The sequence below is a fragment of the Panthera leo genome, chromosome A2, assembly GCF_018350215.1.
Source record: "Panthera leo isolate Ple1 chromosome A2, P.leo_Ple1_pat1.1, whole genome shotgun sequence".
Classification (NCBI taxonomy): Eukaryota; Metazoa; Chordata; class Mammalia; order Carnivora; family Felidae; genus Panthera; species Panthera leo.
Window position 1 is genome coordinate 87,159,484 of NC_056680.1, and position 26,361 is coordinate 87,185,844.

A 26,361-nucleotide genomic window follows, 5' to 3' on the forward strand; every position below is an offset into this window, starting at 1 on the left:
ATAATTGCTTATATTCTCTCTGATTTACTTTCATTGAACTGTACTCCATCGTATCTTTCATCAATGACAAACTAAACACTAAGAACGATATTGCTTAGGGGTTTCAGAGGTGGCTGATGAGAAAGAAAAAAGAGGCACAGGTGGGAGAATAATCTTAAAAGGCCTCACTATGTAGGACCCTGAACAAAGTGTAAAGAGTTGGATTCTGATGCCAAACTGCATAGACTCAAATAGTAACGCAAACCTGGCCAAAAGTTTGATACCAGGGGATGTATGTAACCTCTTTGTAATTCAGTTTTCGCCTCTGAAAAATGAGTATGATGGTATCTTCCTTGTAGGATTGAAGAAAAGGTTAAATGAGTTAATAAATGTAAAGTACTTTACAAATGTGCTTGGTGCACAGTGTTTATTCAAATTTCTCCCTCATTCCTTCTCTCTTTTATACACACACACAGGCACACACACACTGCTCATATTCTTTATTTGCTTTGGTTTTTTCCCTTGTGCTTATCACAATCTGGAAATATATATATATACATACAACATTTATGTGTATATAAATATTATGTATATAACATATATATGATATAAATATAACATTTATCTTGTGTATTATGAATTTCCTGTCACACCTGAAAGTAGTGTTAAGGTAAATTCTTATCTGTAGGTAGGGGGTAGGAGTGAGGAGTTAAGGTTTAAGAAGAAGGAGAAAAAGTCAAAAAAAGATGTGTTATGGAAGTCACCACTGAGGGAAAATCTGAAGACAACAGACAATTACTCTCAAAATTGTCCACTGAGATTCATACCAAGAAAACAACTGATTCATTCCATTACTCATTAGATGCCCACAGGGGTGTTAAATCTCCCATACTTCCAGTTGTGACTCCTGTCCTTTTGCCTGCTGTCAGAGAAGTCCTGGGGCACACAGTGAGGCTGTGTTGGAGGTAAGGATAGCAGGATATAAGGAGGGACAGGGGAGGCATCTCTTATTTCTTTTTCTAGTTTGTCTCCACAACTCACCCCTCACTACCCCCTGCCCCTCACTGGAATTTAGGACAGGGGTTTTGGTTGTTTCATTCACTGCCACATTCCTAGCACCTGGGATTGTTTCTGGTATTTGTAAGTTCTCAACAAAATCTGTTAAATGAATGAATTAATGAGTTAGTGAATGAATAAATGAATTAATGCTCTACTAAATTCTCCAGTTCCTTTCTATCTCTTCCACTTTCCCCAGTACATTCTGTTCCTTCCACTTAATTTGTCTGAAATAAAGATAGGCATCTTTTAAAAAGGTCTTTCCTTAATCTTTTAAGTTAACCTGAAAAATCTTTAAAAATATGTATTGTGTTGTTCATGTCCCATTCAGTGTTACTCATTTCTCAGCACACTGAGGCTATCCCCGCCCCTGGGGAGGTGGCCTATGATTCTTAGAAGCAGAAATCACTAATGAGCTGTATTAGTGAATGAACACTTTCAGTCTATATTATTATTACTGGACTTTTTTTGTTTGACATGGCACTATTGACCGCTCATTTCTTTTTGACTGCTTCCTCTATTAAATTTCATTATGCCTTGGAACTCTCTCTCTCTCTTTTTTTTTTTTTTTAAGAGCGAGAGAGCATGAGCAAAGTGGCAGCAAAGTGGGAAGAAGGGCAGAGGGAACAGAGGGAAAGAGAGAGAATCTTAAGCAGATTCCAGGCTCAGTTCGGAGCTGGATGGATGTGGGGCTTGATCCCACAAACCTGGGATCATGACCTGAGATGAAATGCAGAGTTGACACCCAACCCACTGAGCCACCCAGGAGCCCAATGCGTTACAGCTCCACTATTTATTCTTAGCCTCTTTCACAGTCTTCTCGTCCTTCAGCCATTCCTCATCTGTTTGCCTTCCCTTGCCTGCTCCTTTCCACTCTCCTTTGGATGCTACATTCTTTTCCTGGTAGCTCATCCACTCTTGTGGTTTTAATTACCCCCTCTATGCTACAGAATTGCAGATTTTCACTTTAAACTCAGATATCTAAACTGATCACAGGATATTCCTACCAAATTTAAGACAACTTGCCAGAGACACAAATGAAACAAATGACTTAGGATGTAAATTAACAATTTAGAGATTTCCCATTATTTCCCATTTCCATAGCATAAATTAGTGAAATTAAAAATAAGAACTTTCTATAGGATTATCAGTCAGAAAGACAGCTATGATGTCTTGGCATACCCACCAATTTTTTCTTTGCGGAGATATCTTTAAAATTTGGTACCATCAAATCACAAAAATCAAGGGGACAATTCATCACAGATTTTCAGCTTTAAAAGACAAAATTGCCTACTGTATTTAGGTCTGTATAGTATTGGAATCAATGAACCCAAACAGACAATTTGAAGGAGTTAGGAAAATTTTCCACAGCAACTTCTTCCATTCCAACAGTTTCACATGAGAAATAGTTATGTACTTATGTAAGCAGCTAACTTCACGTAGACTTTCATGAAATAAATTTTACAGCCAAAGTGCAAGGAAAGTGCTTTTGGGATAGAGAATTAATGCTAGTATAACTGAAGTGAAAGTTAGCTATGTCTAGTTTCTTATAAAAACCTAAGTGCAACTATGTAATGGTGAACCTGATTAATATTTAGGCATTTCATGATCACTGACAAAAAAAAAAATAAACATCTATAAGTAGATGAAAATAAATTATTTCATACACAAATTGTAAAACAAAACAAACCCTAATACACAACCAAACTCTATTGTACCATATTATGATTTCAAAATTCTTAAATTAAGATCCTAGGATCTCTTAATTAAAAGAATTTTATTTATGTTATAGGCCAGGAAATTAATAACAGTTTGGAATAGAATGTGCTATTTGCTGTACGCTGTTGAATTTTAATAGACAATATATTCAGATGAAATCCATTTAAATAAGCTATATTTCTTTTTCTGAGAAAGAGCTGGTAGTGAATATGACTTCCATTTAAAACAGATGTAGCTTCATAAGCATTTTTTCATGAAACCGGTTTCAATTGCAAAGTTAATTAGTGTTCAAGTAAAAATGAAATTAAAAACTTAGCATCTTTTCAAGATTTTCTATGACTCTAATTTACTCTATTTTATTTTTTTTTATTTATTTTTTGCAGATATTTTAATCCAGTCCTTATTAAACTTTCTCACTTGCAGAGCTTTTCAACCTGCTGATCCCAGGAGAATCTGACATAACTCCCTGGATGCTAAAGCATGCGGACGCTCCTTCAGAATGAGTTAATAGACTAGGTTTTGGAAAGCATCAATTATGTTTTACATTTGAATGAAAATTAAACTCTTTCATTTGTTAGCTCAGCTGTTCATGGAACATTGCATAAATTGAGTTTAAAATGCATGCGCTATCAATGTAACTACCTTGCAATCCTTTGCAGTCAATAGGACTATAAATAAAACCCGTGGTGCTAAATGCACTGCCTCTTGATGTAACACTCTTCTGTCAAAAAGTAAAACCTTCCTTGCAGGAAAGAAGATCCCATACTGAGTAAAGTGAAAATCAGCAAATGTCTAGGTTTACAACTTTTGAATATTTTTAAGTAAGTTATAGACGTGGGCTTTTTCAAGAATTTTATTTTATTTTTTTTTAAATTTGTTTTTAACATTTTATTTATTTTTGAGACAGGGAGAGACAGAGCATGAACGGGGGAGGGGCAGAGAGAGAAGGAGACACAGACTGAAACAGGCTCTAGGCTCTGAGCTGTCAACAGAGCCCGACACGGGGCTCGAACTCACGGACTGTGAGATCATGACCTGAGCCGAAGTCAGAAGCTTAACCGACTGAGCCACCCAGGCGCCCCTTTCAAGAATTTTAAAGAGATTTTCATTTGTATAATTAGTTAACAATAGCTATTGTTAATACCTTACTAGTAATATTAATTTACTAGTAAAATTAATTTTTAAAAAACTTGAAAAATTTGAGATTGAGGCTTGCTTGACTTTAATCAAGTTGTTCAGAATCACATAGTAAATATGGTCCAAATACACATTTATGATTCCAAGTAATATTTGAATTAAGTTTGCATCTTAGTACTTCTATACCATTTTGAATATGTAACGGCAATTTAAAATCATTTCTCGAGTCTTATACCAATGCCAATTTTATTTCACCTCTTATTACCTATTAAAATTTTATTCCAAAATGGAAATTTTTATTACTGAGGGATATTTTTCTTTCTATGTTCTGATTGGGATTTTATTTCACCCAGAATAAAAAAAAAAAAAAAAAAAAAGTATCTTGGATATAACTGAAACCACTGAAATGTTCTGTGATTAGCCAGGGTGTTTTCCTAAAACCAATCTCAAGATGGCAAAGGATATAGTACTGGCTTTAATTCAGGCTTTTATATGAAGTTTGGTTATTCAGCGTAGCAAGGACACATAATGAATATGGTCTCCTAGAGATGATATTTTGGTAAAATTAACTTGTTGGTTGACATTAAAATCCAAGAGTATCAGATACTAACATGAGTCTAAATTTGTTCCTCGTCTATTTACTTTGTCAAAATACTGTTATGCTCAGCTTAACACTTTTTAATTTTATTTTATATTGAATGGAATGACATGTAAGGCTTAAATAGAAACATAGAAACTGTAACATATCTCTGCTTGTTTCACTGTATATAGCAATTGCTTTAATGTGTTGTGTTTTTTTTCCTCCCACTACAAAATTAAACAAAGTTTGACAGTGAAATATTCCAATTGCTAGACCATAATATATGTATGAACTCTGCCTGATAGAATAGAATGTTAAAAGTAAACATTTCTCTAAACTCTGCCCAAATATGTTTTGTCTACTTGAGTGCCAAAGAAATAATAATGACAATAATGCATAGCATAGAATATGGGAGAGAACTGGGGCATTTATCTATGGAAGGAGATGTGTCCCAGGTTGCAAAGAATCTTTTTACAAAATCGTAAACTCACAAAAAATCACTTCCATACCAGCATAATATTACTTACTTATATCTGTTACAGAATGATCAATAACCTTTCTGATGATACCTTAAAAACCACAAAAATGTCACTCAGTAGTTATCATAGGTTTAATTCAGTTACATATTTCCCTGGAAACTGCAAGATACTAAAATCTAATAGATATTAAATATTTGTGAGTGTAAGATTGTTGGCTTTCAACCTTTTAAGATTTTGTTACATCATTTAACAGATTAGCTTACATTAACACCTTTTTAAACTAGAATTTTAGTAATGTACTAAAGAACATAGCTGAGATGTGAAATGCAGACTTAAAATCCTAGAGGCACAGGTAATAACATACACAACAACTAAAGGCAAAGTCACAAAGGAACCATGGCAAATACAAAAGTAAGAGTTTCTGGAATTAATAAAGATATTTTTAAGCTAACATAGTATTTCAGTATCTCCTATAACTTCATTTGTGATATAAATTTCTAAATATAGAGAGTTGGTAAAATTTTTTTCTTTCCGCTAGAGAATTCTATGGGATATAATCAACGGGATAACTTGCTGCTATTTCCGGTCTGTTTTCCACATATTCTGGCACCTCACTTTAAGTATGGGCTCCCTGAGGAATACCACAAATCTTTAATTTCTCATAGTTCATTTTCTCACCAATACTGATTAATGGAGTATTACTCAGTGATCAAAAAGAATGAAATTTTGCCATTTGCAACAACATGGATGGAACTAGAGGGTATTATGCTAAGCACAATAAGTCAGTCAGAGAAAGATAAGTATCGTATGATTTCATTTACATGTGGAATTTAAGCAACAAGACAGAGGAACATAGGGGAAGGGAAGGAAAAATAAGATAAAAACAGTGAGGGAGGCAAACCGTTAGAGACTTAAATACAGAGAACAAACTCAGGGTTGCTGGTGGGGTGTTGGGGGGAGATGGGCTAAATGGGTGATGGGCATTAAGGAGGGCACTTGTTGGGGTGAGCACTGGGTGTTATATGTAAGTGATGAGTCATTCAATTCTACTCTTGAAACCATTATTACACTATATGTTAACGAACTTGGATTTTAATAAAAAAAATACTGATTCCTTCATTCATTTAATAGATGTTGGTTGAAAACATATTTTAGGCTCCAGAGACACAACAACTGTGTGCTATTGAACACAAGACAGCATGCTGCTTATTCACCTCTTAGTGCTTGTAATTTGGTAAAATAGATGGACTCTATGTTGTTAATACAGTCCACTTGGATAAATGTATTTTTGAATTCATAGGCTAGTGTATCAATGTATAAATACTGAAACTGAAACAGGAACAAGTTTGTGATTAGTGAACAAGAGTGATTAGTTATTACTCTATAATAGACATAAAATAAGGCCAAAATATATGATTTTAAAAGTCAGAATAGGATGGTGATGATTTTTATTATTTTCAAGACTTAACCCAAAAATTAATAGAAAAGTCTACTGGAAATGTGGCTTAATTTCAATGTAAAACAATACACATGAACAATACTCTAAAACAATAAACATGTATTAATAAAATTTTGAGCATGGTACCTGGCACTACCCTGGATGCTTTATGTAAGGGTCTCTAATTCTTCTAGCTTCCTTGTTTTATTTTGTTTTTTGACAAAGAGAGAGGGCACAAGTGAGTGAGGGGTGGGGCGGGGCGGGGGGTCAGAGAGAGAGAGAGAATCCCACAAGGGACAGAGAGAGAGAGAGAGAGAAGTGGGCTCACCCAAAGCAGGCATGAGCTCACCTGAAAGAGGTCATGACCTCACCCGAAGCGGGGCTCATGTGCAGATGAAGCAAGGCTCGAGCTCACCCTATGCAGGTCTCAAACTTACAAACCGTGACATCATGACCTGAGCCAAAATCAGATTCCTAGCTTCCTTGTTTTCACTGATGGGGAAGCTCAAAGAGACCATACACGTGTTTCCAAAAAATGCTATGTAGATGTGACTGAAGAGCCTAAAGTCCTTCCACCAGAACACTGTTTTGTTGTTATTATAGGATACCTATGTCTTGATTCACCAGTGATTTGTTTCAGTGCTAATCATAATTTTAATTATGTGAATATATATTAAGAACTTGCCATATTCTACTTTCTCTTCAAAATGTTACTGAATAGTGAGCAAGAGCCCTACCGGGTTAAACAAAATGGTCTAGAAATATGGGGCTACGAAAAGTCTTAGGAAGTCTTTGCTCACAATTAAAATATTTAAGACAAGTGACAAATTTAAAGTATCTGGAACACCTGAGACTAAATGAGATAATTTTAAGTTGTGAGACTAGATCCAATGTTTTCTCATTTTTTGTCATCTAATTCCACTTTATTTTGCCATTATAAATGTCTCAATGTTTGCATTATTCTTTTATAAAAAATTGAAATAACACTTCTTATAGGCATCTATTTCCCTGTCAAAATTCATAAATAATTCATATCAAGGTGTGCTTAGATTTACACTCTCCCCTATTAGCACGTTATCTAAAAGAAACAACGGGCATTATGGTGTATGTTATATTACTTCAGTTCTCTGTTCTCACTTCAACCCATATTCTGCTGCCTCTACCCCCAGTCCTATATAAATTTACCCCGGCCATCCATGATCCTGGACAAAGGAACAAGTATCTATACATTCCTTAAGTGTGTAGACTAGGAACCCGTAACAAATTTGTCACCGGTGATCTAAACACCTCAAACTTTTTTTGCTAACAAATTATTTCTTTAAGAAAATATGATAAAACAATTCATGAATAAGCCAAAAAAAATGACTGCAATGTCTTCATTCCCCTATCATTCTGAGTGTATTTTTCTCTTAATACACTCATGGAAGTTACCTATCATTCCAGTTATATCCTAAAGCATGAAAGAGGAGATTGGGGGGTGGGGGGCAGGGAGCAGCATGAGTTTATTCAGTGAGGTAACCTACATGAATAGTGTAAAATGTAAATCACATATTTTATTATTGAGAAAACAAAATATGAGCCAAGAATATATTTCTTTACATTTTTAGATTTAACTAGCATTGAAAGTTTCAAGGTTTATTTTGACTAGTGTCTGGCTTTCTAATTGACAAGCTAATTAGAAGGGTATGCTAGACTACTTGTCCATACCAAGTTCAGTGTGCAGCTGTCCTGGGGGAAAGACATACAAGTGAACTTGTTGACACTTGAAATTAAGCAGCACTCACCCGAAAAACTGTCATTTCTTCCAGCAGAACTTCTTCTAAATCATGCCAAGTCTCCTTAGGAATTGAAACTACTTTAAGAACGGTCCCAACATCTTTGAAAGAAAGTGGAGGAGGAGAACACAGTTTAAATAGATCTGAACAAAGGTTAATGTTCATGAATGGAAATAGTATTTGACCAGAAAGTACATTTTGACCTCAGTCTTCCTTTTTTTTTTTTTTTTTTTTTGTTACAGCACTGATAAAATATATATTCAAATGCATTACATGCAACTAGATAAAGTGTGAACATAGCTGTGCAATGAAAATAGCTGAATTTTCAGAAATATATGAAGCTTTGAAGATGGTTTTATTCTGAAATTGCAAAATTAAATGTATATATGTGTGTATATATATACATATATATACATATATGTATATATGTATATACATATATACATATATATACATATATATACACACATATATATACACACACATACACACATACTAATCACTAGGTTGAATTATATTTTTTTTTAATTTTTAATCTCTGTTGTCAGGTGTCTCAGGAAAAAAAAACTAAAAAAAATAATGCCAGTGATATAGCAAGTTTTTCCACTTTTGTTGTGAAATCTGGGACTACCTGTGAAGATTTAATATAGATGCAAAATGCAAGGAATGTTGTCCAGCAACAGAAGTAGTGAAGCCTCAGAACCTGCTGCTCATCCCCCAGGCACCTGGAAGCCTGTAGTACTTATAGGCCCCTAAAGACAGCTCAATGACCATTAAGTGATGAATGACAATAACTTGATTTCACAAAATAAACACCTTGGATTACTTGTTCTGGTAGTTGCTCAATATTGATTAATCAACTTTGGTTAACAAACTGGTCTGATTAATGTCTTGAATAATCAATTTTAGAGTATTAAAGAAATTTAAATTCCACAGCATATGTCATAAAAACTATTAAACTGAATACATTGTATAGAGATTTAAAGGATTGTTTATTCTAATTTTCATTGTGAAAAGAGACAAATTGTTTCAAGGAAAAGAGCTGTCGCTTTTACCCTAAACTGTGTTTAGAAGATATTATTTTTCCAGTATGGACTCTTCAACATTCCAGTTCTGATCAGCTGATCAATTATTTTTAGCTTCAACTGGCTCATTTTAATCAAGTTCAACTGACTCATTATTTGAAAAGAAGAATCATACCAGTAAAGAATAAGCCACACCGGAAAAATCACTTACTGTATTCAGTGAATAACCATTGATAACCATTTTCGGGGCATCAATATGATGTGCTATGTGAGATAAGAAAAGTTGCTAGTGAGGAAAAAAAAAGAAGAAGAAAGAAAGAAAAGTTGCTAGTGTATCCCTTGTAAAGTGAAAAAAGTGCCCTCTGTTAAGAGGTTACTTTTATGTTTATAGGACTTTAGACTACTCATAACACCAAAGATTAAAGGTAAATTAGGTTAATCTATTCAGTGCCTCTGATGGGTTTCCAGTATCCAAACATAACTTTATCTGTGTTCCAGATCTAGTTTTACTGAGTAGTATTTCAAACAATTTCACACAAATTGAATCAGATTACTCAACTAGGATCAATACACTGTGATGTGCAACCCAGTTAAAAGATAAAATTACTATAATCAATTTACTTTGCTGACAGATGACCCTGGCCTGTACTGACCAATAGCCATCCGCATCTTCAGACATTCAACATTCTCATGAAATTGGTCCCTTTAAAGATAGCCTGTGTCCAAAAGGAATTAAAAACTCATGATTGGATTTCTTTGGTCAAATAGCCGGAAGCAAGCTTTTGCTTCATTGACAGTGAGTGAGGGACTTCTCAACATGTTTAGGCCAGAGGTGAAAAAAAAGGTAAGTGTGACATTATTGAATAAGCTTAATTACTCTGTAGATAGATCTAATTATACTTTGACATTAAATGGTAAACTAATATTTACTGAAGACAAATCCTATCATCTTACAGTTTCTAAAGATTTATATAACCAGAAGTTGATACTTGGAATTCACTGACTTTTATCAAACTTGGAGTGTCTTTGGGATTCTACAATTTGGTAAATGTTCTCACTCATAAAAGTAAACTGCACTCTATTGCTCAGAACCTGACACTGTTACACCTGAAAATATAAGTATTTCACAATTTCATTATAAGACTTTAAGTCTTTAAAGCACTTACCACACAGTTGCCATTCCCCTGTAGTTAATTCAGTTTTTGTTTTTGTTTTTTTTTTCTGTTTCTCACCAAGGGAAAATACATGCTATTATACAAGGTTTCAGTGGAGCAGTCACTCTGCTTCCCACTGATTTATGTCAGTTAACAATGCTAATGGAGACTAGGAATTTATTGCCATGGAATCTGACCCTAAATAGCAAGTTTCAGGTTTGTAACTGGTGCTTTCAAAATAGTATTAATAAAGAGAGTAGGGGGAAAATATGCCATAATACAATGGGATTCATTCTGAAAATATATATGCAAAAAGTTTGTTTCTAATCATGGAGTTACTAAAAATGTATTGTTAAATTTCTGTAGAAATGAACCTAAAATTTATCTGATGATTCTTATGGTCCATTTTGTTCTTCAACTGATGAAATTTTTATTCTGTTTTGTTTTTTCCCATTGTATGGCAAAAACACTAAACAAATTTTTGCCAAAATTTATTTTGTACAAGATTTCCACCCTATGATACTTTTTTTTTTTTTTTTTAATGTTTATTTATTTTCGAGACAGAGAGAGACAGAGCATGAACAGGGAAGGGTCAGAGAGAGAGGGAGACACAGAATCCGAAGCAGGCTCCAGGCTCTGAGCTGTCAGCACAGAGCCCGACGCAGGGCTCGAACTCACGGACCGTGAGATCATGACCTGAGCCGAAGTCAGACGCTTAACGGACTGAGCCACCCAGGCGCCCCATGATAATTTTAAAGTTAGGTAATTTTGCATCAATATAGCCCAGAAACATTATCGAATGTTTTGGGAGTTTTAGGCATGGTTTGAAAATACATCTTTGTTCTAAAAAGTCAATGGACAGAAAAGAGTTATGATTCACTTCTAGACATTGTTTACCTAATCATTAGCCTTACCTGAATGTATTAATCAACTTTTGATTGAAAAGGAGATTTTGTTTAAATTAATATACCTCAAATTATTACTTTTTAATAACGCACTCTCATGGTGGATGTTCAGGTTTTTTAGTCATTTATTAGAGATTAACTTTATCTTGACAGTGACTCTAAAAACTTCCCTCAGTTCTTAGTTTACTCAGTAAGTTAACGGTCTACAAGGAAATTCAGGGCTAAAATTAAAAACATTTACCTGTTCCAATAAACATAACATCATACTGGCCATCTTCTGCATCCACTCGATCTACCACAATTTGTGTAAACTGATAATTGACATCTGTTTTGATCATTATTGGGCGGTTATTAATAGGAAACACTGGATTATACATAGCTGGATGACTTCTTGCAAATGTTATAACATCATCAGGAAGGTCTTTTGTAGAGTCAAATCCACCAAATGTTTTACTGGGACACTATTAAGATAAAGAGAAGAATAACTTTTGATTAAAATATAGTGAATGTAATTACAAATTATATAATAATTTGTAACCTCAATGGTCATAAACTAAATCTAACCTGTCATTATTTCTTTAAAATTAAGTAACTGATAAACTAAAAAATAATATTACTTAAATTAATAGATGTAATATAGAGTATTTTTTTTCCTAAACGTAATTAAAGTCTCAATGGGATTTAGTTGTGCCACCATTTTTTACCTAAAACTACAAACGCATCTAATGAATTCAGTGTATGGGAGTCTGATGCTCTTTTAGTGGCAACTAATATATTCTACTGATAGGATAAAGTATTTGGAATAAGAAATGGAATATGTTACAACTAAATCCAATTAATAATCAGATTAGAGAATCTCAGAAAAATTTTCTTGGATAAATTTTCCTCCCAGGGCATCATGCTAAAATGCAAAGGCTCTTGTTAAGCTAAGAGACAACATAAACTATTCTTTTCTTCTGTAAGTTTATTTATTTTGAGAAAGAGAGAGGGGGAGCACATGCGTGTGTTGGGGAGGAGCAGAGAGAAAGGGAGAGAGAGAATCCCAAACAGGCTTCACACTGTCAGCACAGAGCCCAAGGCGGGACTCAAACCCATGAGTCGTGAGATCATGACCTGAGCTGAAATCAAGAGTTTGACGCTTAACCGACTGACCCACCCAGTCACCCCTCTAACATAACCCTGAAAAAGCAACACAAAAAGTACCAACAGTACTCTCTCATTAAAAATTAATTACAAGGGTAAGGAAAGGTGTTATTCAAAGCGTTTGATAATCTGGGGGTGCCTGGGTGGCTCAGACGGTTAAGTGTCCAACTCGGCTCCAATCGTGCTTTCATGTTTCTTGAGTTCGAGCCCCACACTGGGCTCTGTGCTGACAGTGTGGAGCCTGCTTGGGTTCCTCCCTCTTGTCCTTTCTCTGTGCCTCCCATGTTCATGCTCAATCTCTCACAAAATAAATAAATAAACTTAAAAACGAAAAGTGTTTAACGATCTGCATGGCAATGAAACTGACCAAGTGGACAAGCTGAACAGATGATGGCTACAGAGAGTCAGAAATGAAGCACTGTGGTACACTGGCATAATATCACCTCTGAATTATAAACACTCCATATAAGGCAATAAAACAAAAATGAGAAAATTCAGATTCCACTGTGTCTCTTTTTACTGCATTTAATTATGTGATAAAAGCATTCAAAGTAAAACATCTCCAGCCTCTTGCTTTTTGTCTTATGCCTAAGTAATTTTTGTCATTTAATGTAAGAGCTTGGGAGCTGAACTATAATTAATAGAAGTTCTTGATCTTATAAGAGGCTTAGGAGAAATCAATGGTCTTTGCCATTACCTTGATACAGATCATAAATAATTCATGAGAAATGAAATAAATAAACTTGCTATGAAACGGGAAGAGCATCTATCTTGGAATATATATGCATGTATATATATGTGTGTGTGTGTATATACAGACACACACAATTATACACTAATACAACAAAGGATTTAAAGGATTACTTTTTAAGTAAATTATAAAGCTACTTATTTAATATGTTTCACTTAGTATGTTTTTCTCCAGTAGTGTTGACAAAATGGCTATTCTCAGCTGCCACTTGATAGAATTAATGAACTCATTCAAATGAATTTTAGTCATGGAGTTAGGTGTTTTGCCCTTCTGCTGGCCACTCCCTGATTCCTAGATTAGGCAATGCTTTCTGCTTCTGTCTTTAACAGTTGGTGCATACTGCTGACTTTTTATGCCATGTTTTAACAATTCTGAATAATAAGTGAGAACACCAGCTCTAGAACCAAACTGCCTCAACTGAGTCCTGCTTCCTCTCTTTGCCTCAGAGCCCTCATCTGTGAAATGGGAGCAATAGCTGTGCTACTGAATACAATATATATAAATATAAATTTCTTAGAACAGGGTCTGGCACACAATAATTTCCAATGGCTATCCTTAATTGCAGATATACTGAGTACAAATTCAGATCAAAACCTTTGTATCTCCAAATGGCAGTACACCATCTAGCATGCTGAAGGAACTGCACCAAAGCTGTCGAAGTGAAACCTAGAGGCAGGTCCTACTTAGAATACACTGGCCTTAATGAGCCATAGGGTTAGAAAACTCATCACCAACAAAGTAGAAGCAGTCTGCCATTAAGAGATGGAGTAAATATCTTGCGCTTTTTCGTAAAACCCATTTTACTTCATATAATCAATATTTCGTCTTATTGGTTCATTCTTCTGGAAGCCTACACAGGTTTTGTACCCACAAGAACCACCAGCTAGAGTTAATATTTATAAAATGCAAAATTTTCAATTTTCCCATAAAGAACTTCAAAAACAGAGAAAAATAAGATTAAAATCCTCATATTGAATAAAATGTATAAAACATAACTTAGTTGAATTTAACAGAATAAACCAAACTGAAGTAAAATTACAGCAATGGCTAAACTTCAAACACAAGTTTTTGCATCACGGGAAATTATTTCCTTAAAGATTCTTAGGATTAGAGCAGTTGCACTTGGGTGCAGGTATTGTACAACCTCTGCCATCACTGCTAACTTCACTCACTTCCTACCGTATTTTTTTTTCGCCCTACTTTAAATTGCAGATTCAAAGCTGGTTTTATTTTGAGTTCTCTCCAATTTTTTTTCAAGCCTGAATGTGCCCCAGGGTTGCTGGAGGGAAAAAGGAGCGGTCAGCGAGAGTAGACAGTGTCTGTTAAAATATCTAGGCCCTGTTCTATGAGATTTTCCTGCATATCTCTCTTACCTACTTGAGGGGTGTGTCCCATTCCCATGGGAAAATAGTACTGATTTAAAACTTTTCGTCCTCCTATTTAATGGGCAATCCTTGAAGCCTTCATTCTAGCTAGGGAGAACAAGTTCAGATGAATCTTAATTCTTTCAATTCTCTATGAAAGTCACTTTTGGAAAAGAAAACAAATAAGTCTACCCATTTAGTTTCTATTTCTCAAAAATTATGGTTATTAATAACTGGTAAGCACTGAGCTTAACCACTAATGTCTCTAAAGAACATGCTTTTAAATGCAGAATTCCACGATATCATAGAATATCCCTGCTTTGTTTTGTTTATAGTCAAGGTACCTTTGTTTTACATTATCTATACTTAACACCTGCTTGTAGCAGCTTTTCATAAACCTTCAGGAGAAATTTATTCATCTGGTATTTTAAAAACCTAGACCACTTACAGTTCCTGGTCGTGGGTAGGGGACTCTTCCTTGGTAAGGCACCCACTGATAGTTGGGACCATCCCTGTGAGCGTATGGACCAAGGAACACCCTTCTCACATCACTCATACTATACATGCACACAGCTGACCCCTTGAAGATGTTACTAAAAAAGAGAGACAGAAAAAAAAAAAAGATTTTCATCTTCATACAGTGGCAAGACAACTATTCTTAAGTTGTTCCAGGTTATTAATGTTATTAGATGTCAATTATCAAAACTTGAACATAAATTCAACCTCAAATAGTGCTTGTGTTATTTTTTAGTCATGTGTATATATTTTGGCAATACACAAGAGAACATATTATGATTGCTCAAAATAGAAGCAGAGCTGAAACCATCATTAATACTCATAGTATATATATTTATATCACATATACACAACATATGATATGAAGTACACACATTAATATACATAAACTTCAGTGGGAAAACATCTACGTGATCTTCTAAAAAGCAATATTTAATTTTGATATCAATAGAAATAAAAACATAAACTTTGGTACTATGTTAAGCCTCCATCATGAATACTGAAACCAGAGAACTTTTAAGCAAGCAAAAATGTTTAAGAAGTCATTTTAGGAGCTGACTGGTGCAGAAAATGAATAGTTAATGTCAAATGATATGTCACATTATATTATTTTTAACTCCCAAATGACCAAAAGCATTAGAGCAAGTAACTGAGTGTGATTTGTGTGAAGGCATTTAAAATAATCTCTTCCTAACTCAGAAAATTGTTTTAAGTTAGTAGCTGTTACATCCTACTCAAAGTGGAATATTATGGCAATTATCCCCATCATTTTGCTTGACAAAAATCAGGTACTTGAAATAAACTGGAAGTTTGCCATGAGCTGCCACAATTTTCCATTTTATTGTGCTTATATAAATACGGCTTGAGAGATGTATTTATACAAAGATATAAAACAGTCATGCACACTTAAAATATGGAATGCTTATCTTTTAACCAATCTTTCACCATAGAAAATTACATATACAACATATCAAATGAAAAACATGTGTTTATAAGAGTCTATTACTGGAACCTGCTCCACATAGACAATGTCTGGTAGAATGCAAGCTTCGTGAGGGAAGAAAGAGGCCCAGTTGCTTTTCTGTAACATCAGTTGCTTATTTCATGGTACCTAACACATAGTTAGTCTCAGTAAATATTTACAGAATTTAATAATGGTATTTTCATAATAGAAGAAAAAGTAGTCTCCATCCTAATCTTACTGATTCGGAAACTCTGGAGGCGGGGCCTAGCATGATCTCTAGGTGGTTCACATGGATGCTCAGATGGATGTCTGAGAACCACTGCCCTAAGTAATGAGGAGTCAGAAGAAATGGATTAATGTCTGTTTAATTTTAACAACTCCAGGTAATATAAATTTTATACCGAATGTGATAGTCAAGAGATAATTGCTGCTTGATTGACAGCAAGTGTCTTGGGAAGATGGGGAATGGAGGAGGGTGAAGAGAAGAGGAAGGAGGAGACAAAGAGGGGAGGGAGAGAATGAAGGAGGAAGAAGGAAAAGAGAAAGGAAAGAGTGTTGCCACTGTAGTTTATAGCACTACAAAGTCTGATCAAAGCTCAGATTTCAGCTTTTCAGAATATTCTACATTTCATTTAAATTTTAAGTCAGAGCTATACTGAGGCTATGATAATTTTTCATAATTCAATTTACAGTGATGACATTTCTGCTAAAATTTATTTTTTTAAACTATTTACGTCATAACATCAGCCACCCAAGAATCTACAACAGCTCAAAGGTTAAGCCAATGTTCTTTCAAAAATGTATTTTCCAAATTATGGATTCCTGAAAAGCACCTAAAGGACATGAAGTTTCTTTGATAGTAAGATAGTAAAAAGTTGTTTACCTGGAAGTTGTAAACACTCCATAGACAATTGGATTTTTAGGATCTTTAGAATTCATAAGGAATACATCCTCTGTTTGAAAACAAAATTAGGAAAAGTTGCATTTTGGTGGTTATGACAAAGTCTGAACAAATATTCTCTATCCAGTATCATGAGTTACTTACGCAATTCATCAAAATGAGTGTCGATGCCATTTGGACCTGGCACTGAGCAAATGAGTCGAGCTTTCAGGAACGTTGTCCACTTATTCACCAGACTTCTGTGACCCCCGAAGTCATTCTGAAAGGAGAGAACACTGATTTTAGGAAATGTGCATGTGAATGATAATTTCAAATATTTCTCTTGAAACAGAGAAACAATTTCCTCATTTTTCAAAATGCAAGTAATTATACCACAGATACAAGTAATTATGCTTTTTTTATTGTTGGTCAAATCTATTCACTCAAACTTTATTCACAGAATGACTTACAACATACAAAGAACACACTGGCACATAATAGGCACTTAACGAATATTTATTGAAGGAAGAATAAATGCACAGCTTATAACACATACTGAAAATAGATCCTAGAGAAAAACAAACCAGCATCAAATATTTTATAAGCTTAAACAGTTGAAACAATTTCAATTTTACAAACAGTATATTGAAAAAAATATTTGCACCAGCCTTAATAATAAAAAAAATCATTCTAGAGAAAACATTTTGAAAACATACCTCCTCACTGAAAATGAAACTAAATTTTAACTTAAGCAATAAGTTCTGTTATGATCGTATGTATTTGAGGGTAATTTAGGCTCTTTTAAAATAATATTTAGGTGCATGGGTTTGAAGGAACATCCGTGTTCCTTCAAACACATAACAATGATTTATATTTTGTTGATATAATTCTACATGCTATAAAGATTTTTCTAACCCTGTAAGTAGTGCTTTTAAATATGATTTACATTTTTTGGAGAACAGATTCTCATATATTTCACATATTTTTGTATGTTTCCAGATTGTTAAAACCTTTAATTTTCCAGTAACTTAATATACTAGCGATAAATAATTACATCATGATTGAGGTAGAAAAGATGCTAACCAATCCCCCCAGGAGAGATTTTCAAAAATTTCGTATCTTCTTTGAAAAAGACAATTCCATTGAAGATAATTACTGGATCTAGCTTTGTGATTTTTCTTGAGATGAAAGGTGCTTGAATACATAAGAGCAGTTAGCTTGATTCATACTGCATATACACTGCACTATATACAGTGTAGTGGGAAAGAATGGTACTGTTATCATATCTTTACACTGATACTAATTAATCCACAAACATTGATTGAGTAATTTTTATTCTATGTATCTGACATTATAATGCAATATCATATCCAGTTTTGTGTTACACTGTTAATGAATTACCTCAAAGTTCAGATGCTCAAAACTATATGTATGTGTTCATATATATGTACATAGGATGTTATAATCAATTTATAAAATCAAGCTTTAATGATTTTCTCTTTTATATCAATAATTTAGCTATCCCAACAACAAATATCCATTCACTCTTACATATTTTAGGAAACTGTTGTGTGAAAATACAAAAAAATGTGTTCTCCCAGGTAACATGAAAAAATTGTATTTCTTGGGGCACCTGCGTGGCTCAGTCAGTTAAGCATCTGACTTCTGCTCCAGTCATGATCTCTCGGTTCACGAGTTCAAGCCCTGTGTCAGGCTATGTGCTGACAGCTCAGAGCCTGGAGCCTGTTTGGGATTCTGTGTCTTCTATCTTTCTGCCCCTCCCCCACTTGAGCTCTGTCTGTCTGTCTCTCTCTCAAAGATAAATATTTTTTAAAAATTTATTTCTTTAAAATTTCAAAGGATGATCATTTAATGTAAACGTGAAATAATGCGTCACAATTTCTACCCGCATGTTTACCTACGAAGAGTTACCAATAAACAAGTATGTTTTCAAATCCTTCTTTACCATTTAAATATTTATAATGATCAGTCAAGATTTTTAGCCATAGTTTTCATTATACTTGCATATAGGTGAAGAAGAAAAAGAAAACCATGATTGGACAATAATATCCTCCTCAATTGTTTTTTTTCTTTACCTCACCTTGCATATCTGACCTATTCTAGCATGAGTGGCTTTTCCGGTGTGTTCTCCATCAATCGCATTTTCGCGGAAGAAAAAATATACTTTGTCATCTTCAGGGTTGTCACTTTCTGGGATGAGGTGGGCACTAATGAACCTTGGATCTGAGAGACAAATTACAGCACATATATTAATTCACAGTTAGATAGATAATACCATTCATTACAGTCCACTTTCACTTTCTCCTCACTTGCATTTGATATATTTCAAGAACTAATCTTTCCTTAGTTCACAGTTTTCAGAATATGTGAACTGTTCTTTATGTATTTTAAAGTAAGTTACAAATCACCTTATACCTCAAAACAATTCTTTATTTTTCTCTTTTTTTGGAAAGTTAGGAGTAGGTGCAGAAATCCTCAGTGTGACCACATAGTGCAAATGCATTACAGGATATTAAAATATTTTGCAAACTGGAAATGCTTTCAAATATTGCTTATTGCCATCATCACTATCATTCTTCCTTCCAAGCATAAGATAGTTTTAAGTCAAAGTACCAAATGGTCTGTTCTAGTTTCCAGCAAAGACTGGATGGGAGGGGAGAAATGAGATCCAGATTCAACAACAAAACAGCAAATCCTCTCATGTTCTTATCCACGTCAGTAAATAACAACATTATTTACTGGGTACTCAAGTCACCTCGGTATTCTGGAGCCACCCTTGAGTCATCTCTTTCTCTCCAGCCCACATTCTATCAGCACATCCATCACCTTTTCTTACCACATCCTCCACGACCGGCGTCTCCCAGATCACCATGACCAGCGATGAATTGCTAACAGTCTCCCTGTTTCTACCTTACCACCACCAATTGTGTTCTGTTTCTCCACACTAGTCAGAGTGATCCTATGGCAGGTCACTTCCCTCTCTAACCCCTCATCCATCCTTCCAAATTATTCACAATAAAATATAAAATCTTTCCCGTGACCAGATACCATTTATGATTTGGTCCCTGCTACCTCACAAGCCTTTTCTTCTACCTACTCTCCTGACCTAACTTACTCCTAGCCCGCCATACCATCCCCATAGTAGCCCCTTCCTGGCTTTCAAACAAGTACTCTCATTCCTGCCTCAGATCTTCCTCTCTGTGTACTTTCTCACCTCATATATTATAATGAATGACTGGATTCCTACTTTTACTCAGGTCTTTGTTCAAATATTGCATTATCAGAAAGATCTTTGTTGACTACCCTATTTAAAGCACTTGAAATCCTTTTAGTTCTTAATTTTCATGTGTTATTTTTCTTCCTAACATTATTAAACACCTGTGATCTCTCAGTCTTTCTTTCTCTGTTTCTAATCTTCATTTGTTTATTGTCTGTTTCTCTCCCCACCCCAAAGGAATATGAGTTCCCAGGACCTGGCATGTTTTGTTTGGTGCTGTGATCCTAAAGGTTAAAACACAGTTGACATTCAATGAGTATTTGTGCAAGAAGGGAAAGAGAGAAGAAAGAAAAAACAAAAAGAGAGAGAGACTGCCTAGATTATGCAGAATGTATATTAGCAATGATTAGAGCCTCATTTAAAAAAAATAATTTTTGTAAATACCTGGGTTGATGCGGTTGTGACTCATACAGACATATAAAAGTATGTAGTAGCTTCATTGGTTTTAAGATGTAATATAGTAAGAAGCTGAGTTTATCTTACTGAAAGCATTTAGGACATTGCAGGTATTTAAATTCTCACAATAAGCTACCTTTACTCCCATGGCATATCATGTTATCAAGTCAGCAATGAAATACGTGCACATAGATCAGTACCAAACCTGAGATATCAGGGAAGAGGTCAGAACCCTGAAACTAGCTTTATCCATGTTATTTAGTCCTAATCTTTATACCTGTGCATAATCACCATTATCATGTGTTCTATGCTTGTAACCTTCTTTTAACATTTGCTCTCAGACCATGCACAGTCAGGGCTACACTCCACTATCCTTCTCAGGCAAATTATACAGACTCTGTCAGTAAAGTTAAAAGTATAATTCATTACCTATTCATAATTCAAGTCCAGTGTGCCAGTGGAATAAGAGTAGGGAAATAACTTTTAAAAGTTGGACTTAGTACCAGAGCTTTATAAGATACATAAAATAATACATTACTTTCCTATAATTGTTACAAAGCTGGTTTTTCTTCATCAATTTCTACCTGTTCATATACATAGATATGTTTGTATATTTCTGCTTGCATCTCATGAGTATCAGTGAGCAGAATAAATAATGTGACATGGTAGGAATTGGTATGTTACAAATCAAACAATTACTATCCCAATGATGAAGTTAGATTCCTGGAAATGCAGTGTTGTAAGCGTGTTTGTGTGTGCACACACAGTTACATATAGTTTGTGTGTGCACACAAACCTACATGTCGAAAAATTCAGTTCAGTCACTTGCAATTGTTGTGACTTTTTGGTAAGTCTCAGATCTCAGATGACTAATTTTCACACTAGGTTTATTTCAAATTGGATTCTATTCACCTTTTCCGTCATAAATAGTTCATATAAAAACAAATATTTTCAACTTGAATAATGCATTGAAACAACTTAGCAAAATATTAGTAAATGCATTATATTATTATCATTAAGACAGTGAAGGGAAGCCTCAATCACATACTACATTTGGAGGTCTCATTATAACCCAGCTACAAAATTAGAATAAAAAAAAACACACACACATTCTTTTGCTTTAAAACTAGAGCAATGGAGGAGAAGTTGGTCTAATATTACCTTCCCAATTAGAGTAATTGTTCACAGAAACACTTGCATAACTTAAAGAATTTCAGGTAATTAAATCTAGCTATGGTATTTGCTCACAAATACATGTAAGACATGACGTAGAAAACAAAATGAGTAATATTATGTCTCTTGTTCTCAGAAAGCTATAATTAGGCAAAAGTCACGTTAGAAGCACAAAAATGACAATAAAGCAAACAGTATTTTACATGTACAGATATTCTCTTAGCTTGGCGTTTGGGCATGACAGAAGGCTCTATCAAGCACGTGTTTCCCTCTCTAAAATATGTCAAGAAAATTATCATTTTATCAATGTGGACTCTAGTGGGAAATCATTCAAACAAGTTACCATGCACATTGTTGAAAGAGCCTTCGATCCTAGTCTCTCTTTCAATATCTGGTATTACAGCATGGAGGACTTTGTAGGTGAATAACAGTCTGATACAGCTTCAGAAACAGACAAAAAATAAACTATGCATGGAAAAGAAAGTACACATTTATTAAACTAAAAAAGAATATCAAAGAAAAACAATGTCAGTCAAATGTAACTTGTCTTTAAGACATTTAGGATACAATCGACTTGGAAAAACATTCTTTCCTATCTCAAAATAAAATAGGTTTCTAGTTAAACTCTTTCAAAAAATTAAAAGGAGTTCTACTATTTTAAATTTAGCAAATCTTGTCTGCGGTCAAAACCTTTTCTATGTATTTTCTACTTCTTCAATCCTTCAAATGTTGCTTTCCCCTTCCTTACTACATTTGGTCCTCTTACTCCTCCTCTTCTTTTCTCAATCTATTCCTTTCTGCCCTGGTGAATTCTCCTCTTCTTCCAAACCAAACATTCTAATCAATCATTCTAATTGTCTGCCCTGCTACCCTAGAACCTCTTGGCCTCCCGAACCTCCATTGCACCTGTCTTATATAATCCCAGAACTTTTTTTCCTGTGCCCCTATATCTAAGCAAGGATGATGAAAACCATATAATTTAGTAAATGGATTTTCTACTTGTTAACTCAGGCTATGTATCCTAAAAAAGAATCATTGTTGTTACAGATTTATTAACAGAAACTCTTTAAAATCATTCCGATTGTCTTCAAATCAACTAATGTAGCATCTCATTTTATTCTTCAAAGATGGAATTATTTGCTATACTGATACAACCAAAACCATTTAAAGAGAAGGTCCTCCTTTTTCTCCTCTCAATTTTTCTTTTCTTTCTTTCTGTGGAAAAATGATCTCTCTTTATTTGTAAGGCTAAAGCCTCTATTTGCTCTCAATCCAATAATCTACAAAATATTTCTCCAATAAAAATCTCTATTCTTCATGCAATCACTCACCATCTATCTATATTTCATTCATCATATTTTTCCTAGACATGTACTCTGTGCTCTAGATTGTGGAAAACAAGGGGATGTTATGATGAAATGTATTCTGTCTGTGAGGGAATACCAACAATTAAACAGAACAATTATTACACCACACAAAAAAAGGACAAGAGTAAGAGTCTGGAAAAAATGCAGTTGGAAATAGAAGAGAAAATTCAGTTTGCCTTAAAGAAATTAGGAAAAGTTTTTCTCAGAAGACATGACCTATAACTCAAGGCCTAAAGAATAACCTGGAATGTCCCAGGTGGAAGTAACACATGCAAGGTAAGAGAAACGACATTACTGTGGACTCAGAGAGTAGTCAATGAAGAGACGGGTGGTCAAAGATGACGACAAGAAAGTTAAGCAGAGGCCAGAATAAGAAGGAAGTGTTGTTCAGGAGCATATTGTCCTCATGGCGATGAGGGAAACCAATGAAGTATTTTAAACCTAGTAATGACATTATCAGATTACTATGTTAAGATCACTATGATTGCTACAGAAAAAAAAATTATAATGAAGCAATAATGAAGGCAGGAAGACCACTCTAGAGGCTAGTGAGAAGGGTTGGTGATTTGGACCAGTATGATAGAGAAGGTGGCATATGCAAGGATTATGTGAAAACAGAACTGCTGGATTATGGTCATTGATGAGATGTTCAAAGTAGGGAGTAGTAAGAAAAATCATGGAAATACTAAGGAAATGTCTGATTTAAATATTGGTTGGATAGGAATCATTTACTAAAATAGGAACACTTGAGGAAAGATAGATATGGAAGTCGGGGGAGGAAGATAAGCTCAGTTTCGTGCAGCTTTGAAGTGAGATGCTTGGGAATTTGTCCCACAGGTCAGGGAATACAGAAGCTCAGGAAAGAAATGGGGACTAGAGCTGAAGTTATTTGAGATTGACAGCAGGGTATAGAGTACGAAGAGAAAAGAAGACAGAATCTAATACAAGGAGAAAAGTGATGAAAAACAGGAAGAAATCCAGCAACTGGGGAGTTGCAAAAATGAAGAAAAGAAGTCAATTCTTCTTTGGGTTCTCAATCTTTCCCTTTATAATGACTCCGTGTCAAATATTTATTTTTTAAATATTTTTATTCTACCAAAGAAAACAAAAAGAATTCCACTTACACTCTATACTCTAGAATCCACTGTTTCTTGCACCCATTTAGCCATAGGACTTTTTGAAAGAGTGAGAGGGGACTCAGACTCAGACTCCCTGCCCTATTTATCAGTCGCTTTCCAACTCCATTACTACGTAGCTTTTGGTGTTTCACCTTTGAGAGTGTTCTACTGATAATCAACAGAAACCATCAAATCTACACACAGATTTTGATGCTCCCGCTTTTTCGGTTGTCTGCTTGTCTGCTGCCATTGGCACAATAAAATCTTCATGCCCTTCATATAATTTTCATTGTTTCTCTGGCATGTGCCTTCTGTGACTCTGAACCTGAATTGTTAAGTATAGAGCCTTCACTATTTCCTTTACCACTTTCTTTTCCTACATCTGTAAATATAGATGCTTCCTAAATTATTTTCTTTTTGAGCACCTTTTATTCCCCCCACTCCTATAAATGAAGGCATCTCCTAACATTTCTTCTACTAATTCAATATTCTAAATTTTGTTATATTTTTAGAATTTTTTTCTTTTGGAATTGATTCACTTTTAGACCCTCAGGTATCTCCAAACTACATCACCTTTATTTTCCTCCTAGATCCAACCTTGCATTTCAAACTTTTGGCTCAAATTTTCTACCTAAGTATCTCATTGCAGTTTTAATTCATCATGACTAGCAAGGAACTCATCTACTTTTCTTTGAAAACTGCTTCTGCTCCAATCTTTCCGCTTTAGCTAATGCCAATATCCACACCTATGTATAAAATGGTATTTTACCTTAAACTGCTTCCATTTCCTGCAGGACTGCCATCATTTCACTTCTTTCCCTGTTTTCTAGTCTTAATGTTGCTTGTACAATTCATGTTTTGCTTGTTTTTTTTTTTCTTTTTGACTTTAGAGTTATATTTTCAAGTCATCTAATAAGTCTTCTATATATATATTATCTATTTCTTCCAAGCTATCCATACAGTGCTACAGAAAGAAGTACTAATGCATTTATACTATATAATTTCCAGACCATATTTCAGGTGTCATAAGATATGATAAAGTAGCATAAACTAAGATTGGCATGCAGAAAGGACAGGAAGGCTGATGTTACTCTGAGCCAGTAACAACTCTAAAAGTAGATACTGCATTCGTCAACACATATAGTTGAGATGAGCTATGGTTTTGACTCAAAGCTCTCTAGCACTAGAGGAAAATGGGAAATCTTGTCAGTTACACTATTTACAGTGTCCCTAACACCAAAAATAAATTAAGAGCAGTAAGTGTCATCCACAAACTTTGACTTACATTTCCGGCAGAATTGACCACTGTTCCTCTTCTTTAATCCCTTAGTAAATCAAGAAAACACCCCATCTACTATCTTCAAACACATTTAGTTCACATAACATGAAAGAAAGTTTGCTTTTATCACTTTTGTGACATTTAATCCTTTTCCTATTATCTTCATTTTCCTATTTGTTATGACAGGCATTTGTCCTGTATCTCTCCCTCTCTTGCCTTCAGCTTCTACATATAACAAAGTATTTCCCTAAGCATATTTTGAATCTGTCTCACCGCAACTACGCAAATGTAGACCCTTATCTCTTCTCTCTTGGCAGCCACATTCAATCTGTTTTCTCTGCCTCTGGCCTCACCTTTTCCAAACCATCTTGTACTGTCTATCGCCTTTTTAACACACAAACCATTCCCTGGCACCTAGTGCATATTTCTCAATTAGAATCCAGAAAACTCTACTTTTAATCACTTGTTTTCTTTCCCCTCTCTTCTGGTAAGCTGATTTCCCTATTTTTTCCCAATTATTTCTTCTGGGCTAAGCATAATTTCTGAAACAGAACATGGTTCCTAAATGAGTGAATAGATTAATAAATGAATGAATTTCCTAAACTAAAATATGTAAGTTTGTGGGTTTCTTTTTTTTTTTTTTAGAAGAAAGAGTCACATTTTCTTGCTTTTTGGCAGTTCATTAGAGTTACTGGGATGAACAGAACTCATCATAGCCCTAACAGGGTTTACGTTCCCAGTTAAAGAAATGCTTAGACATGCTCCTTTAAATTGCAACTATTTCTAAGAGTTATTACAAAATAATAGGTTCTCAAAATGTTCTCCTGAAATTTCATGAATGTTATTTTAATATGGAAAAAAACTT

The 26,361-nt window shown here is 34.6% G+C and overlaps 1 protein-coding gene across 6 annotated transcripts in view; it reads right to left on the reverse strand.

Annotated features, from left to right (window-relative positions):
* The window catches only part of SEMA3A (semaphorin 3A), a 446,388-nt gene that overhangs the window by 28,320 nt on the left and 391,707 nt on the right, over positions 1-26,361 (reverse strand). For all 6 annotated transcript variants that reach the window (XM_042916651.1, XM_042916638.1, XM_042916644.1 and 3 more), the window contains 6 exons: positions 18,967-19,109; positions 17,031-17,145; positions 16,869-16,938; positions 14,954-15,098; positions 11,489-11,708; positions 8,173-8,264 (listed from right to left, as the gene is read on the reverse strand). In XM_042916651.1, coding sequence (XP_042772585.1) covers positions 8,173-8,264; positions 11,489-11,708; positions 14,954-15,098; positions 16,869-16,938; positions 17,031-17,145; positions 18,967-19,109 — 785 coding nt within the window. The remainder of the gene's footprint in view (positions 1-8,172; positions 8,265-11,488; positions 11,709-14,953; positions 15,099-16,868; positions 16,939-17,030; positions 17,146-18,966; positions 19,110-26,361) is intronic.